Below are 16,520 nucleotides of genomic sequence, written 5' to 3'. Positions count from 1 at the left end.
TGAGCCTTATCTATTAATGGAGTGTGATATTAAATAGTACAAGGTAATTAAATGAGCCTTATCTATTAATGGAGTGTGATATTAAATAGTACAAGGTAATTAAATGAGCCTTATATATAAATGGAGTGTGATATTAAATAGTACAAGGTAATTAAATGAGCCTTATCTATTAATGGAGTGTGATATTAAATAGTACAAGGTAATTAAATGAGCCTTATCTATTAATGGAGTGTGATATTAAATAGTACAAGGTAATTACATGAGCCTTGTCTATAAATGGAGTGTGATATTATAACAAGGAGTATTGGGACCAGACTTAATTATTACCATTATTATCCGTACAAGGTAATTAAATGAGCCTTATCTATAAATGGATTCACAAGTAATAATCCACTAAAAAAAAAAATAATAATAAAATAAATAATAGTCTTCACCTCGTTCTGGCAACACTGGCGCCGAGGTGTTTATGGCGCCTGACAGTACGCGGGGAAGGTCTTATTTTCATCATTATTCACCTTGTAAGTCCCTCCACATGGCTTTATATATTTTTTACAGGTTAATTGATGTTCCTAGATTAATTGTACAGCTTCCTGGCCTTGGTAATTGCGAGATAAGGGAGAAAAATGGCTTAATGTTGAGTCCGTGTAGTGAATAGGGTAGGAATTTTTATTATTATTGTTGTTATTTCTTTTATTATCATTGTTTAGGGTTGTGTGTCTGTTTAGATGTTAAGTATTGTGTCCCTAGATTAATTACACAGCTTTCTGGCGTTAGTAATTAAGAGATAAGAGAGAAAAATGGTTTAGTGTTAATGCTTTGTAGTGTTTAGGGTAGAACTTATCATTATTATTGTTGTTATTTATTTTATTATCATTGTTTAGGGTTGTGTGTCTATTTAGATCTTAAGTATTGTGTCCCTAGATTAATTACACAGCTTTCTGGCGTTAGTGATTAAGAGATAAGAGAAAAATGGTTTAGTGTTAATCCCTTGTAGTGTTTAGGGTAGAACTTATCATTATTATTGTTATTATTTATTTTATTATCATTATTTAAGGTTGTGTATATTTAGATCTCAAGTATTGTGTCCTTAGATTAATTACACAGCTTTCTGGCGTTAGTAATTAAGAGATATAGGAAGAAAAATGGAGTTTGAACATTATTATCATTATTGTTATTATTTCCTTTATTATCATTATTTAGGATTGTGTGTCTATTTAGATCTTAAGTATTGTGTCCCTAGATTAATTACACAGCTTTCTGGCGCTGGTAATTACGATATAAGAGGAAAAATGGGGTTTGAACATTATTATCATTATTATTATTATTTTAGTGACCCAATTATCATTATTATTATTACTATTATGTCTGTAGTCAATGGAAAAACGGTCAGTCTCACGTCCCTCAATAATATACGATAAGGGGGTCATTTACCACAATTATTGGAGTAGATGGTAAATGTGTAGTTTAGCCCCGCCCCCTTAAAACTCTAACGTAACTCACAACTCAATATATTTTTCTTCTCCCATTCTTGAGGTCATACTTGTGGTGGTCCTGATGGTAAATGTGTAGTTTAGCCCCGCCCCCTTAAAATTCTAATGTAACTCACAACTCAATATATTTTTCTTCTCCCATTCTTGAGGTCATACTTGTGGTGGTCCTGATGGTAAATGTGTAGTTTAGCCCCGCCCCCTTAAAATTCTAACATAACTCACAACTCAATATATTTTTCTTCTCCCATTCTTGAGGTCATACTTGTGGTGGTCCTGAGGGTAAATGTGTAGTTTAGCCCCACTCCCTTAAAATTCTAATGTAACTCACAACTCAATATATTTTTCTTCTCGCATTCTTGAGGTCATACTTGTGGTGGTCCTGATGGTAAATGTGTAGTTTAGCCCCACTCCCTTAAAATTCTAATGTAACTCACAACTCAATATATTTTTATTCTCCCATTCTTGAGGTCATACTTGTGGTGGTCCTGATCGTAAATGTGTAGTTTAGCCCCACCCCCCCCTTAAAATTCTAAGCTAACTCACAACTCAATATATTTTTCTTCTCCCATTCTTGAGGTCATACTTGTGGTGGTCCTGAGGGTAAATGTGTAGTTTAGCCTCGCCCCCTTAAAATTCTAACATAACTCACAACTCAATATATTTTTCTTCTCCCATTCTTGAGGTCATACTTGTGGTGGTCCTGAGGGTAAATGTGTAGTTTAGCCTCGCCCCCTTAAAATTCTAACATAACTCACAACTCAATATATTTTTCTTCTCCCATTCTTGAGGTCATACTTGTGGTGGTCCTGAGGGTAAATATGTAGTTTAGCCTCGCCCCCTTAAAATTCTAACGTAACTCACAACTCAATATATTTTTCTTCTCGCATTCTGGAGGTCATACTTGTGGTGATTCTCCTTCATTTTGCTCAGTCTAGTGCTAATCCTTCCTCTATTTCTAAAGGGGCTACCACACTGGGGATATTTTCCAAGGATCTTCAGTCAAACCACAATTTCCGCTGGCGTGGTTCTCATCTCTCCGTGGCTTTCTGATGTGTCCATGATCTTCCAAAGCTACAGTAGATTTCACCAAAGGATGACAGTATTACTCACCATCATCATCAGCAGCAATAACAAGAAACAAATGAGAACCACGCTAGTGGAAATCGTGGTTTGACTGAAGATCCACAGAAAATTTGCCCAGTGTAATACCCCCTTAACACTTCTAAGTCTTGTTGTACTGTTCCTCTCCAACTTAGTATTTCCCTGTCTTCCAACTAACACTACTAGCCTTCTAACATCTATTATCATCTCCCTAACCTAATATTCCCTATCGCAGTGTCCTAGTATTCTGATCTTTCCTGTTGCAATATCCTAGTAATATAATTTTCCCTAACTATTGCAGTGTCCAAATAATATGTCCCTAATATCCTAAGTTACTCTTCCTCCAATTCAGGTTGAGTCAGGATGGTGAAGTTCGCAGAGGCTGAGAAGCGTGGGCGTGGCGGTGAGGGCAGCGACCGCCGGTACACCCCGGTGGTGATGGTGGAGCGCGCCAAGATGAGCCGCGCCATGTGGGAGTCCCTCAAGGCGCACATCATCAGGGACCGGAAGAGGAAAAAAGAAGGTGAGCGAGATTATTATTTTGTTTATTTTATTTTTTATTTAGATGTGTTTATTTATTTATTTTTTTTTTTTTTTTTTTTTTTTTGTGTGTGTGTGTGTGTGTGCAAAAAAAAAAAAAAAAAGATTATCATTATCATTATTATTATTATTATTATTATTATTATTATTATTATTATTATTATCATCATTATTTTTATTATCATAGTTTATTGGCAAAATCTTTCAAGACATAGAATACAGAAAATGACAACAAAAAAACATCGTATACAAAAATAATAACCCTAGTAACAATATTTCCCTAACTAACACCTAAATTACTACACTATTTCCCTGACAAACATCTACCTAACATGTAACTAAATCCATCTCCCAAATGAACGCTTATCTAACTAACCCTGTCTCTAACCAGCATTTATCACCCTACCAAATGCCTATGAACACTACTCTCAAACATTACTAACCAACACTCATAACTAACACTACCTTATACCTTCACCCTTCCACCCCAGAGCAAGAGGCGGACGCAGAGGAGGAGCGATTACGTAAGGAGAGAGAGACCCGCAAGAAGCAGCACGCCATGACGCTGGAGGAGACGCGGGAGAAGATTACGCAGATGGAGCAGGACCTCAACGACCTCAAGAAGCAGAAGCACCAGCTGTTCCAGGAGCTCAAAGTGGTGCTCAACGAGGACGACACGAGGAAGCGAGCGCAGCAGCAGCAGAACTACCTGAAGGAGAGGTGAGAGAAACAGGAGGAGGAAAAAAGCATGATCTGGAATATTATGAAGCCTGTTTATGTTTTCTTTACAGCATTGGGGTTGTTTTTCTTCCCCTCATCCTTCGTTCCTTCCATTTCTTTGCCTCCTTCCCTTCCCCCTTTTATCTTCTTCCCTCTCTCCCCTTTTTCCTTCCCTTACTGCTTCCCCCTTCCATTTCTTTCCCTCCCCTTCTTCCCTCTTTCACTCCCTCATTTACCTTTTTCCTTTCCCTCCCACTCTTCCCCCTTCTATCTTCCCTCTCTCACCTTTTTCCTTCCCTTACTCCTTCGCCTTTCCATTTCTTTCCCTCCCTCCCTTCCCCCTTTTATCATCTTTCCCTCTCTCACCATTCTCCTTCCCTTTTCCTCCCTTATCAACTTCCCTCTCCCACTCTCTCACTTACCTTTATTTCCTCCCATGCTCCTTCCCTCCCTTTCTTTTTTGCGATTCTTAGCACCAAACTCACTGACTCCCTTCCCTTGTTTCCTCCCATGCAGTGAGCTCATGACGGTGCACCCCTACCCCCACGGCACCATCCCTCTCGGCGGACACCCTCAGATGCTGTTCCAGTCCAACTTGGTGCCAGGCAGAGGCCCCATACACAGCTACAAGGTGCCGCCCTCACAGCCACAGCCCCTGGTGCCCCCGGTCTGTGTGTGTGTGTGTGTGTGTGTGTGTGTGTGTGTGTGATTTTAATGGGAAATAATACTCAGGTGACACAGTTTTTCTCTTTTAACCCGGTAGCAGTGACGGGCCAAATTTGTGCCATAATATAAACCCCCAAAATAGATGATGCATGAACTGAACACAAATGCTTTGATATATATTATGCAATGGTTTGTGTGAGTGATGATTTTTTCTGGTTTTTCTCGCTTAGGGGGACCATTAAGAAACATGATCCCCGCTGCTACCGGGTTAAAGAATATACCACCGTAGCAAATCTTTAAGGAGAAAGAGAATGAATACAAGCACTTCGTTATTTATTTCCATAACTTAATTCTCATAAAACCAAAGCCGTTCTCTCCTTCATCTCCTCCCCTCTCCTCCCCCACCAGGGCTCTCTGAAGCGCTCCCGCACCCCATCCCCTTCCCCGCCACAGCCGCCCTACCAGCAGATCTCCTACACCTTCAAGAACTTACCCGGACACCCACCATCTAGTGTGCCGGTCACCCCACCCACCACCAGTAAGTAATAATTATACACTTGGTTCAACGGACTAATTGGGGGGGAATTAGTCCGTTGATTCTGAAAGTCCATCAGTAGAGGCGTAAATTTGAAATAAGTATGTTAATGATATTGACGGAATGCGTGTCAGGGGAAGACCACCGGTGAAGTGCATCAATAGGGTGAGTGAGTATTGGAGCGAGAGAGTTGGAAGTAGCAGGACTGAGTGCAAAGTCTTGGTGGCATTAAATTCAATATGACGTCACTTAGGTTCCAGGACAGACCACCTAACCTGGACCATAGAGTCTGTGTGGTCTGAATCTCTATGTAAATCAACACTCTTGTCTTCCCCTTCCTACTTTAACTCCCTTTTCTTCCTTTCTAATTGCCCCCTTCATCTCCCCCTTCACATTCAGCTCCTTCCTCTCCCCTTCTAATTGCCCTGTACACCCCCACTTCTCTCATTACTCATTTAACTCCCTTTTCTCCCTTCCCCAGAGTCCACCAGCAACACCAGCGTCTACGTCACGGGGCAGTCGGCGTACTATCACGGGGCGTCACAACCCCACGCCCCGGCCACCCAGTACCAGCGGGGCTCTCAGGGCGTCACCTACCTGCCCCCCTCCAACCCAGCCCACCCCACACCCTCCGCCGCCCCGCCCCCGACGCAGCCCCAGCAGCCCCCACAGCCCCGGGAGGATAAACACCTTCAGCCAGTGTACCTGCAGAGTAGTAGAGGTGCGTGTGTGTGTGTGTTTGTTTTTGTGTTGTCAGTTGTGTTGTATTTTTATTTTTCCGTGATGGTTTTTTTTTTTTTTTTTTTTTGTGGTTGTTGTGTCTTTTTTCCACATTTCATAGATTTTTTCACATTGTCTAACCTTTTTTGGGAGTTATTTTTTAAGGTTATGTCTGTTGTCTGTGGGATTTTAATTTGTGACTTTCTTTTGTTTTCCTTTTTCAACTTTATTTTGCTTTATTTTTTGTGGTTGTTGTCTTTTTTTCACATATAGATTTTTCCACTAACCTTTTTTGGGAGTTATTTTTAAGGTTCTGTTGTCTGTGGAATTTTAATTTGTTTGCCTCATTCAACTTTATTTTGCCTTATTTTATGCTTTTTATGGTTCTGTCCTTGCCTCTCTGACTTGCTACTCCAACACACTTTTTTTTCTTTCAAGTTGTAAGTTTTTTACCTTTTATATTTTCCCTCTAACCTTTCCTTTGCCTAATTTATTTATGGTTTTGTCTGATCTTACTTTCTGCTTCAATTACATTCCACCTTGTTTCACTTCCCCTAAAAGCATCCATCCTCGCAGGGAGCCACGTGTCGTCACTCCACCAGCCGCTGGACCACAAGAGCAAGCCTGGCGGGGGCGGGGGAGCCTTCCTGCCGGGGGGCGAGGGCGGGGCGGGGCAGGAGAAGTACTTCCAGTCGTCTGTGCGCTCCCAGTTGGCGCTCCACTCGGCAGTCTTACCCGTACAGCAGCCTCACCCAGCGGTAGGTGTGCCATTATCTGTTTATTTATTGATTTTATTTATTATTTTATTTTACGGCAAAGGAAACTGGTCAAGGATTGGGATTGGCGCACCGTCTGGTCTGGTCTATATCCCCAGAAGGCTTATAGACTGAATAGATTACTCATATTGCCCTTGAAATTTGTACGTATGGTTGTTTGACCGTTCTTCTGTAACATGAACCTAAAAAACCGTCTGGTCTGGTCTATATCCCCAGAAGGCTTATAGACCAAATAGATTACTCATATTGCCCTTGAAATTTGTACGTATGGTGGTTTGACCGTTCTTCTGTACCATGAACCTAAAAAACCGTCTGGTCTGGTCTATATCCCCAGAAGGCTTATAGACTGAATAGATTACTCATATTGCACTTGAAATTTGTACGTATGGTGGTTTGACCGTTCTTCTGTACCATGAACCTAAAAAAATACTCATAAGAACCCAACTGATGGCCTGTGGATGTAGTTGATGTGAGAATCGAAAGTGCATCTACACTGACACCCTTCCACTCACTCCTGTACTTGTTCCTCAGGGCGCGAAGAGTGGCAGCATAACATCAGGCTTCCCCGTGCGTTCTGCTCCCTTGCCTTCCTCCCAGACGACCGTGGTGACCGCGCCACACTCCGTCAAGCCCGACAACAAGCCTAGGGTGAGTGTGTGTGTCTTGGTTAGCTGCTTTTTTAATGTGTATACTTGTTTTATCGATGGCTAGTTTCCTTTCATTTATTTTATTTTATTTATTGTATGCATTTATTACCTCTTCCTTCCTGATGGGTTTTGGTGTGAATGAAATCAGTCTTTTACACAAGGAGAGTTTTTGGCCATTGTCTATCTCGTTTTTCCTATTATTTACCATGTTTCTTTACTGTTATTTCCCTTTCCTGCATCTCATTCTACACTACAGTGGGTACAAGATTAAAATTTTGTCAGTCATTAGTAGACTTTAATTCAATCTACAGTGTTTGCAAGATCGATTTGTTTCAGTGTTGTAACTTCCCCTAAACTCTTCCTCCCCAGTCGTACAGCACAGCCCCCACCAACTACACCCGCAGCCCCTACTACTGAGCTCTCTGCCCTTACACTCCACCAGAAGATGGGGGTGATGGGGAGGCTGAGTCTGCCCATCTTACACAGCCCCTCCACTGCAGGGGTTAAGAGTCAGGGACTGCATCGTCCTTGCCCTCCACCTATTGCCAAGATTGATAGGAAGCTGCAGACACCCAAGACTGCAGGACAGAGTTGTAGGATCACAGGACAGGGGCAGCTGGACACACCCTGTACAAGACCAGTTTTCCCAAGGATGAAAATATCCCACAAGGCAGGAGTAACAGACAAAGCACAGCAATGTTGCAGTTGGCAAAGCGTGCAACGAGAGGGTCCATGGAATAGTAGAGGGAAATCCAGGCATGTTAGGTGGATGGGGATGTTTGATACCATTTTTGGCAACTAAGAATGTCACATTGATATGGACGTGCAGCATGTATACAGGAATTCTAGCTCTACAAGCAACCTCAAGAGGCACATCTAGTAGCCCCTACTTAGGGTAGTGGTCCAGGTATATGATCTTGAGGATTTGAGTTTGCCACCTGTGTATCTATACCAGGCTTGCAGGAAGTACAAAGGGTCATGTGTTGGGAGAGTTTGTTTGTTCAGTGTGGCCACAATATAGGTGTAAATAAAATCAGGAATATCCCAGGGTGTGGGATAGTTTAGATTTAGTCCAGAGCAATTAATACTAATATTTGCATTTAGTAAAGCACATCCTCAGGACATGGAGTGTGTCACCCCTATGGGTTCATCTGCAGTCATAAATATTGCCTAACTTGTGTACATAGCCATCTTTGTAAATAGCTCAGGTTGAGTATTTTGGGTATAAATATACTTGGGAGTAAGTACTTTGCTTTTATTGGAATCCTTGAACTTAAGATACCTCAATGACTCTCCGGAAACAAACTACAAGCATTCTGGAGAAACTAAAAATTAAAAAAAAAATAAATAAATAAATTAAGTTAAGGAGTCCTCCGAACTCTTAAAACCTTCCAGTGCTCACGAACCAGCATCCTGCCGATCACACGAGTCTTACACACTGTTCACAATGCCCACACACTTCTACAACTGTGCCAGAGTAGAGAAACCGCTCTTCTGCATCGCTGGAGGAATCACCAGGAGCCAGGACATCACAGGAAGACACCTCAGGCAGTTGTGTGGCGTGGCTGGTGCTCCTCAGGTCATCAGGTACCTGTGGATATATTTGACAGTAAAAAACAATGCAGTTAAATAATCAAAAAGAAACTATACTTTAATTTACTCTTTCTCCTCTACTATCATCTCCCCACGTATGCAGTTTCGTCCACTTACTCCATTACTTCACAAACTGTTTAATCTTCCCCTACTGACAAATTTCTTACCCTCCCACACATCTGCTCACATCTCGTTCACCAATTCATTTTTCCTCCTTGCCTCCGACCATCCTTCCTCCAGTCTACTCTTCATTTCTCTCCATCCTTCCTCCAGTACATCCTTCCCTCCCTTATCAAGCCTTCCTCCTCCCTCCAGCACAACCTTCCTCTCCTCCATCCTTCCTTCCCTTAACAAGCCTTCCTCCAGTCCCTTCCCCATCTCTTCCTCCTTCCCTCCCTTCCCTTCCCCATCTCTTCCTCCTTCCCTCCCTTATCAAGCCTTCCTCCTCCCTCCAGTACATCCTTCCCTCCCTCATCAAGCCTTCCTCCTCCCTCCAGCACAACCTTCCTCTCCTCCATCCTTCCCTCCCTTAACAAGCCTTCCTCCAGTCCCTTCCCCATCTCTTCCTCCTTCCCTCCCTTATCAAGCCTTCCTCCTCCCTCCAGTACATCCTTCCCTCCCTTAACAAGCCTTCCTCCACTCCCTTCCCCATCTCTTCCTCCTCCACCGCCCAGTCACTCCCTTACACAACACCACTCCTCCATACTTATCTCAACCACGGCGTCCTCTCCCTTCTGTGCCTGCTGGAAGACTGGCAGAGGAGGCGAATGGCGCTTCCTCATCTACTCTGGCGGCTAAGAGAGGAACTACCAGCCAAGGAGGGAAGGATGGGAGGGGGGTAAATGCGTCCTTGGGTTCAGTGAGGAGTTCGAAGCGAGTCCCGAAGCAGCGACACATGTTTCGTTCTTGTTATATTGGTAATTCTTCTGTTTTTTCGTTGTTCTTTGAGGTTATTGAGGTTAAATGTAATGTTTGAAGAGTGAAGATGTGGAAATTGAACTATAAGGGGATTTGGGTTATGCTTAAGTCTACATACACACACACACACACACACACACACATACACACAGAGGGCTCATCACTTCCTTACTTCAATCCTGCCAAACAAACAAACAAACACACAACTATCAGATAAGAAAACAAGCAATCAGTAATATAATAATTAAAAAAACACCTCCATCAACCACACAAATTAAGAAAGGAAGGAAATATAAAGGAAGAAAAGAAAAGTAGAAGATGAAGAAGAAGCAGAAAAAGAAGGAAAGGAAGGAAGAAGAAAAAGAAAAACTCCAACCACACACAAAAAAAAGAAGAAATTGAAGAAAAAAAAGAAAAAGAAAAACAACTTCAACCACAGGAAATTGAAGGAGAAATTGAAGCAAAAAAAAAAAAAAAGGAAAGAAAGGAAGAAAGAGAAAGCAAAACAACTTCATCTTCACAAATAAGAAAAACAAGAAAATAAAGGAAGAAAAAAACACCATACATATATTTTTCTCCTTTATTTCGTCAGGTTCAGGAATGAGAGTATAATAGTATAAAAATTTGTGTCCTAACCGTTATTAATATTAACAAATGAAATGCCACGTATGTACGAACGAACGAACGATACGAACGAACGAACGAACAGGGAAGATGAGGGAAGGGTGGTTACTGTGTGTGTGTGTGTGTGTGTGTGTGTGTGTGTACCTAATTGTAGTTCTCTATTTCGCGTCTAAGTCCATATTTATCAAACGTTTTCCTTTATTAAACTCGTAACTCCTTTTCTTTATAATTAAACTACCTCATTAGACCATTTCATAAGTTAATAATCCTGAATAAGCTGAATTTCTTTACCTTTTTCGCATCTAAATCCATAATTGTCAAACTTTTCCTTATATTATTTTGCCTCTAAGTCCATATTTAACGATCTTTTTCTTTATTAAACTCGTAATTGCTCTTTTCTTTAATTAAACTACCTAATTAGACCATTCAGTTAGTCAGTAATTATCAATGAACTCAATTTCTTTATTTTTTTCAGATAATTTATTTTTCTAACTTCAAACTCATGTAATTGTTTTGCCTCTTAAGTCCATCTGTAACAATCCTTTTCTTAATTAAACTCGTAACTGCTCTTCTCTTTAATTAAACTACCTAATTAGGCCTTTCAGTTACTTAGCAATTATCAATAAACTCAATTTCTTTACATATTTTCGCATATAATCTTTTTAAACTTCAAATTAATGTCATCTTTCTGTGTGTGTGTGTGTGTGTGTGTGTGTGTGTGTGTGTAACAGGGTCAGTAGTAGTAGTATTGAGTTAGGACGGAAATTGTTTGACCTGAAGTGACCTAACCAGACCTATATAATATTATAATGACCTTTCCGTGACCTCGATCAGGAACCAAAGTTTTGACCTGGGAGAGTGACCAACCCACATTACTGAAGGATGTTGGTGGATTCTATTAGATGACGGGAAACTGAAGAAGATTGTGTTGATAAGAAATAAAGAAGAAGAAGAAGAAGAAGAAGAAGAAGAAAAAGAAGGAGAAGAAGGAGGAGGAGGTGGAGAAGAAGAGAAAGAAGAAGAGAAAGAAAAGATTATAGAAAGAAAGAAAGGAAGCAAGGAAGAAGGAAAAATGAAGAAAAGAAGAAGAACAAGAACAAGCAGAAGAAAGAAAGAAAACAAGAAAAGGAAGAAGAAAGAGAAGAAAAAAAAGAAAGGAAAATAAAGGAAAAAATGTATAAATGATAATGTGAGATAAAGGAATAAAGAGGAAACTAAAAGAAAACTTGTATAGATAATAAAAAATAAAATAAAAGGAAGAAAAAAAGATATAAATGTAAATATGAAGAAGAGAAAATAATTGAAAAGAACAGAATCATTTCCTCATATCCAAATGCTTAACGGACTAGAACATAAAATAATAATGCTAATAATACGGATAATAATAATAATAATGATGATAATTATAATGATTAGCAGAAATTTCATATGGTTTTTGCTTATAAATTCAGTGGTGCCAATTCTGAGGCAATCTGTACAATATTTACAAGGATTGGTAGTACTGACTCTGTCCTCCTCCTCCTCCTCTTCTTCCTCCTCCTCCTCCTTTTCCTTATAAACTGGGATGGAAGGCCAATTATCATTATTAGTGGTCATATTTAAAGTTACAATCAAAGTTCTTAAGATGATTAACTTGGTAGCATTGATGGGCCAAATTTGTGGCTTTACCGTGTACCAGCGACGGGCCAAATTTGTGGCTTTACCGTGTACCAGCGATGGGACAAATTTATGGCTTTACCGTGTACCAGCGACGGGCCAAATTTGTGGCTTTACCGTGTAGCAGCAATGGGCCAAATTTGTGGCTTTACCGTGTACCAGCGACGGGCCAAATTTTTGCCATGATATAACCCCCCCCAAACTAGATGGTGCATAAACTGATCACAAATGCATTGATATGTATTATGAAATGGTTTGTGAGAGATGATTTTTTCTCATTTTTCTCGCTTAAGAGGGAAGGGCCTTTAAGAAACATGATCCCTGGAGCAGCTACCGGGTTATATGTATGTGTGTTATTTCTCTCCATATTTCTAACACTCAAAGCTAAAAGAGATGATCAAGGTTGTGTGGTTTTAATCTCTATGTTACTGGCAGTCTGTGAAGGGAGGGAAGGATTATATAAACTCTTCATTCTCCTATAATTCAAGTGTGTGGGTTAGTTTCTTCAAGTTTGTAACAATGATCGAAAGTTTACGAGATGATCAAGGTTGTGTAGTTTCATTCTCTCTCTTATTGGGAGTCTGTGAAGGGATGGAAGGATTATATAAACTCCTCTTCATTCTCCTATAATTCAAGTGTGTGTGTTAGTTTTTTCATGCTTGTAACAATGATCGGAATGTTACGAGATGATCAAGGTTGTGTAGTTCTATTCTCTATGTTATCGGCAGTCTGTGAAGGGATGGAAGGATTATATAAACTCCTCTTCATTCTCCTATAATTCAAGTGTGTGTGTTATTTTCTTCAAGTTTGTAACAATGATTGAAAGTTTACGAGATGATCAAGGTTGTGTAGTTTCATTCTCTCTCTTATTGGGAGTCTGTGAAGGGATGGAAGGATTATATAAACTCCTCTTTCTTCTCCTATAATTCAAGTGTGTGTGTTAGTTTTTTCATGCTTGTAACAATGATCGAAATGTTACGAGATGATCAAGGTTGTGTGGTTTTAATCTCTATCTTATTGGCAGTCTGTGAAGGGATGGAAGGATTATATAAACTCCTCTTTCTTCTCCTATAATTCAAGTGTGTGGGTTATTTTCTTCAAGTTCGTAATAATGATTGAAAGTTTACGAGATGATCAAGGTTGTGTAGTTCTATTCTCTATGTTATCGGCAGTCTGTGAAGGGATGGAAGGATTATATAAACTCCTCTTTCTTCTCCTATAATTCAAGTGTGTGGGTTATTTTCTTCAAGTTCGTAACAATGATCGAAAGCTTACGAGATGATCAAGGTTGTGTAGTTCTATTCTCTATGTTATCGGCAGTCTGTGAAGGGATGGAAGGATTATATAAACTCCTCTTTCTTCTCCTATAATTCAAGTGTGTGTGTTAGTTTTTTCATGCTTGTAACAATGATCGAAAGCTTACGAGATGATCAAGGTTGTGAAGTTCTATTCTCTATCTTATTGGGAGTCTGTGAAGGGATGGAAGGATTATATAAACTCCTCTTTCTTCTCCTATAATTCAAGTGTGTGTGTTAGTTTTTTCATGCTTGTAACAATGATCGGAAGGTTACGAGATGATCAAGGTTGTGTAGTTCTATTCTCTATCTTGTTGGGAGTCTGTGAAGGGATGGAAGGATTATATAAACTCCTCTTTCTTCTCCTATATTGTGTTTGTTTCTTCATGCTTGTAACAATGATCAAAAGCTTACGAGATATCACGTTCGTATTGCTTTCTCATCTATCTTTCTATCTATCTATCTGTCTGTCGTGGAATGGATGTACATGTTAATATTAAAGGTCATATCTATACTAACACTGAAAGCTTGAAGGGGTGACCAAGCTTGTGTAACGTCACCCCTCAATGGCAGTTTCTCGGAGGATGGAAAAATCACAACTTACTGGAAGTCTAGCGAGGAATGGACCGTAACTTAACAGAGTATCAATGTTGTTTTATATATATACTGTGGTGAGACTTATGTTACTGGCAGTCTGTGTAGGGAAGGGATTGGACTCCTACTTACTCCATTCATTCTCCTATCAACCTCTCATTTCTTGTATTCAGCATTCTTTCCTTTTCTTCCTTTATCTCTCTTTCTTTCTGCTCTTCTGTGGCTAAACCTGACCTCCTACACCTGATTACAACCTGTTAATGATCTGTTTCTGCTTCCTATGACCAGATTAAGACCTTGTATAGCTAATTTTGACCTGTTTCTGACCTTGTAACAGTAGAATTATGACCTTTTCTGCTCTTCTGTAGCTAAACCTGACCTCTGATTTCAACCTGTTAATGACCTGTTTCAGCTTACTATGACCAGATTAAGACCTTGTATAGCTAATTTTGACCTGTTTCTGACCTTGTAACAGTGGAATTATGACCTTTTCTGCTCTTCTGTGGCTAAACCTGACCTCTCACACCTGATTACAACCTGTTAATGACCTGTTTCAGCTTACTACGACCAAATTAAGACCTCGTATAGCTAATTTTGACCTGTTTTTGACCTTGTGACAGTGGAATTATGACCTTTTCTGCTCTTCTGTGGCTAAACCTGACCTCCTACACTTGATTACAACCTGTTAATGATGTGTTTCAGCTTACTATGATCAGATTAAGACCTTGTATAGCTAATTTTGACCTGTTTCTGACCTTGTAACAGTGAAATTATGACCTTTTCTGCTCTTCTGTGGCTAAACCTGACCTCTGATTACAACCTGTTAATGATGTGTTTCAGCTTACTACGACCAGATTAAGACCTTGTATAGCTAATTTTGACCTGTTTCTGACCTTGTAACAGTGGAATTATGACCTTTTCTGCTCTTCTGTGGCTAAACCTGACCTCTCACACCTGATTACAACCTGTTAATGACCTGTTTCAGCTTACTATGACCAAATTAAGACCTCGTATAGCTAATTTTGACCTGTTTCTGACCTCGTAACACTGGATTTGACCTCTTAATAACCTTCTGTATCTTATTATGACCACATCAAGACATCTCATAGCTCATTCTAACCTGTCTATGACCTCTCAACAGTGGGTTCTGACCTCATACATGACTGTGACCCGGTATAGAGCCACGATGACCTCCACGTTGACCTCCAGACACACGAACGGAAATGTATAAACGACGTAATGTGGCGGCGGAATACACGGCAGCAAAAGCAGGATATGTATGAATAGATGATGCGAACGGAACGGATACGGACGAAATAGCAAGCGGAATAGATATGTCGATGGGGTGATTATAATGTTATGGGTACGTAATGAGATTTTTTTGTTCTCTCTCTCTACCGACACAGAAGGAGAGATGGAGAGAGAGAGAGAAAGGGAGAGAGGGTGTGAGGGATTCGGAAATACACAAATTGGTCCCTCGAGATTAAAAAAATAGACTCGTTTGAAAAATAAAACCAAAATGCGCTTATACAGACAAAGGAGAGACAGAGAGAGACAGACAGAAGGAGAGAGAGAGAAAGGGAGGGAGAGAGGAAATACACAAATTGGTCCTCGAGATTAAAAATAAAACCAAAATGCGCTTATACAGACAAAGGAGACAGAGAGAGAGACAGACAGAAGGAGAGAGAGAGAAAGGGAGGGAGAGAGGAAGTGAGGGATTCGGAAATACACAAATTGGTCCCTCGAGATTAAAAAAATAGACTCGTTTGAAAAATAAAACCAAAATGCGCTTATACAGACAAAGGAGACAGAGAGAGAGAGAGAAAGGGAGGGAGAGAGGGTGTGAGGGATTCGGAAATACACAAATTGGTCCCTCGAGATTAAAAAAATAGACTCGTTTGAAAAATAAAACCAAAATGCGCTTATACAGACAAAGGAGACAGAGAGAGAGAGACAGACAGAAGGAGAGAGAGAGAAAGGGAGGGAGAGAGGAAGTGAGGGATTCGGAAATACACAAATTGGTTCCTTGAGATAAATAAGAAAAAATAGTTTGAAAAATAAAACCAAAATGTGCTTATACAGACAAAGGAGACAGAGAGAGAGACAGACAGAAGGAGAGAGAGAGAAAGGGAGGGAGAGAGGAAGTGAGGGATTCGGAAATACACAAATTGGTTCCTTGAGATAAATAAGAAAAAATAGTAGCTTGAGAAATAAAACAAAAATGCGCTTATACAGACAAAGGAGACAGAGAGAGAGAGAGAGACAGAAGGAGAGAGAGAGAAAGGGAGGGAGAGAGGAAGTGAAGGATTCGGAAATACACAAATTGGTTCCTTGAGATAAATAAGAAAAAATAGTTGTTTGAGAAATAAAACCAAAATGCGCTTATACAGACAAAGGAGACAGAGAGAGAGAGACAGACAGAAGGAGAGAGAGAGAAAGGGAGGGAGAGAGGAAGTGAGGGATTCGTAAATACACAAATTGGTTCCTTGAGATAAATAAGAAAAAATAGTAGCTTGAGAAATAAAACAAAAATGCGCTTATACAGACAAAGGAGAGACAGAGAGAGAGAGAGACAGACAGAAGGAGAGAGAGAGAAAGGGAGGGAGAGAGGAAGTGAGGGATTCGGAAATACACAAATTGGTTCC

General features: G+C 40.2%; 1 protein-coding gene and 2 long non-coding RNA genes across 7 annotated transcripts; 2 read left to right on the top strand and 1 right to left on the bottom strand.

Moving 5' to 3' along the window:
* Window positions 1-436: 436 nt before the first annotated feature.
* Window positions 437-8,440, top strand: LOC127010039 (protein enabled homolog). Of its 3 annotated transcripts, none has more exons than XM_050883754.1 (9): window positions 437-518; window positions 2,944-3,114; window positions 3,623-3,851; window positions 4,368-4,482; window positions 4,926-5,055; window positions 5,534-5,773; window positions 6,334-6,530; window positions 7,080-7,196; window positions 7,565-8,440. In XM_050883754.1, the coding sequence occupies exons 2-9, from the start codon at window positions 2,955-2,957 to the stop codon at window positions 7,610-7,612; spliced, it is 1,236 nt and encodes a 411-aa protein (XP_050739711.1). In that variant the 5' UTR covers window positions 437-518; window positions 2,944-2,954; the 3' UTR covers window positions 7,613-8,440. The 3 variants fall into 3 exon arrangements, with proteins under 3 accessions (XP_050739711.1, XP_050739710.1, XP_050739709.1); XM_050883753.1 differs by having other exon boundaries at window positions 4,368-4,518; window positions 6,349-6,530; XM_050883752.1 differs by having other exon boundaries at window positions 4,368-4,518.
* Window positions 8,441-10,278: 1,838 nt separating this feature from the next.
* LOC127010037 (uncharacterized) lies at window positions 10,279-13,701 on the top strand. 3 transcript variants are annotated; one of them, XR_007762802.1, is made up of 3 exons: window positions 10,279-12,977; window positions 13,126-13,421; window positions 13,570-13,701. It is a non-coding gene; the product is annotated as an uncharacterized LOC127010037 (long non-coding RNA). The 3 variants fall into 3 exon arrangements; XR_007762803.1 differs by having other exon boundaries at window positions 13,126-13,273; window positions 13,570-13,700; XR_007762804.1 differs by lacking the exon at window positions 13,570-13,701 and adding an exon at window positions 13,422-13,522 and having other exon boundaries at window positions 13,126-13,273.
* On the bottom strand, window positions 13,241-15,466 carry LOC127010036 (uncharacterized). Its single transcript, XR_007762801.1, has 2 exons — window positions 14,255-15,466; window positions 13,241-14,109 (listed from the first exon to the last, which is right to left on the bottom strand). It is a non-coding gene; the product is annotated as an uncharacterized LOC127010036 (long non-coding RNA).
* Window positions 15,467-16,520: the final 1,054 nt, after the last annotated feature.

This window comes from Eriocheir sinensis, chromosome 42 (genome assembly GCF_024679095.1).
Source record: "Eriocheir sinensis breed Jianghai 21 chromosome 42, ASM2467909v1, whole genome shotgun sequence".
Classification (NCBI taxonomy): Eukaryota; Metazoa; Arthropoda; class Malacostraca; order Decapoda; family Varunidae; genus Eriocheir; species Eriocheir sinensis.
Note: the sequence above shows the minus strand (reverse complement) of the source record. Positions and strands in the feature narration are given on the sequence as shown.

Coding starts and splice junctions, on each gene's coding strand:
- LOC127010039 (XM_050883752.1), top strand. CDS start 2,955: ATGGTGAAGTTCGCAGAGGCTGAGAAGCGTGGGCGTGGCGGTGAGGGC. Junction 3,115..3,622: donor CCGGAAGAGGAAAAAAGAAG/GTGAGCGAGATT, acceptor CTTCCACCCCAG/AGCAAGAGGCGGACGCAGAG. Junction 3,852..4,367: donor CAGAACTACCTGAAGGAGAG/GTGAGAGAAACA, acceptor CCTCCCATGCAG/TGAGCTCATGACGGTGCACC.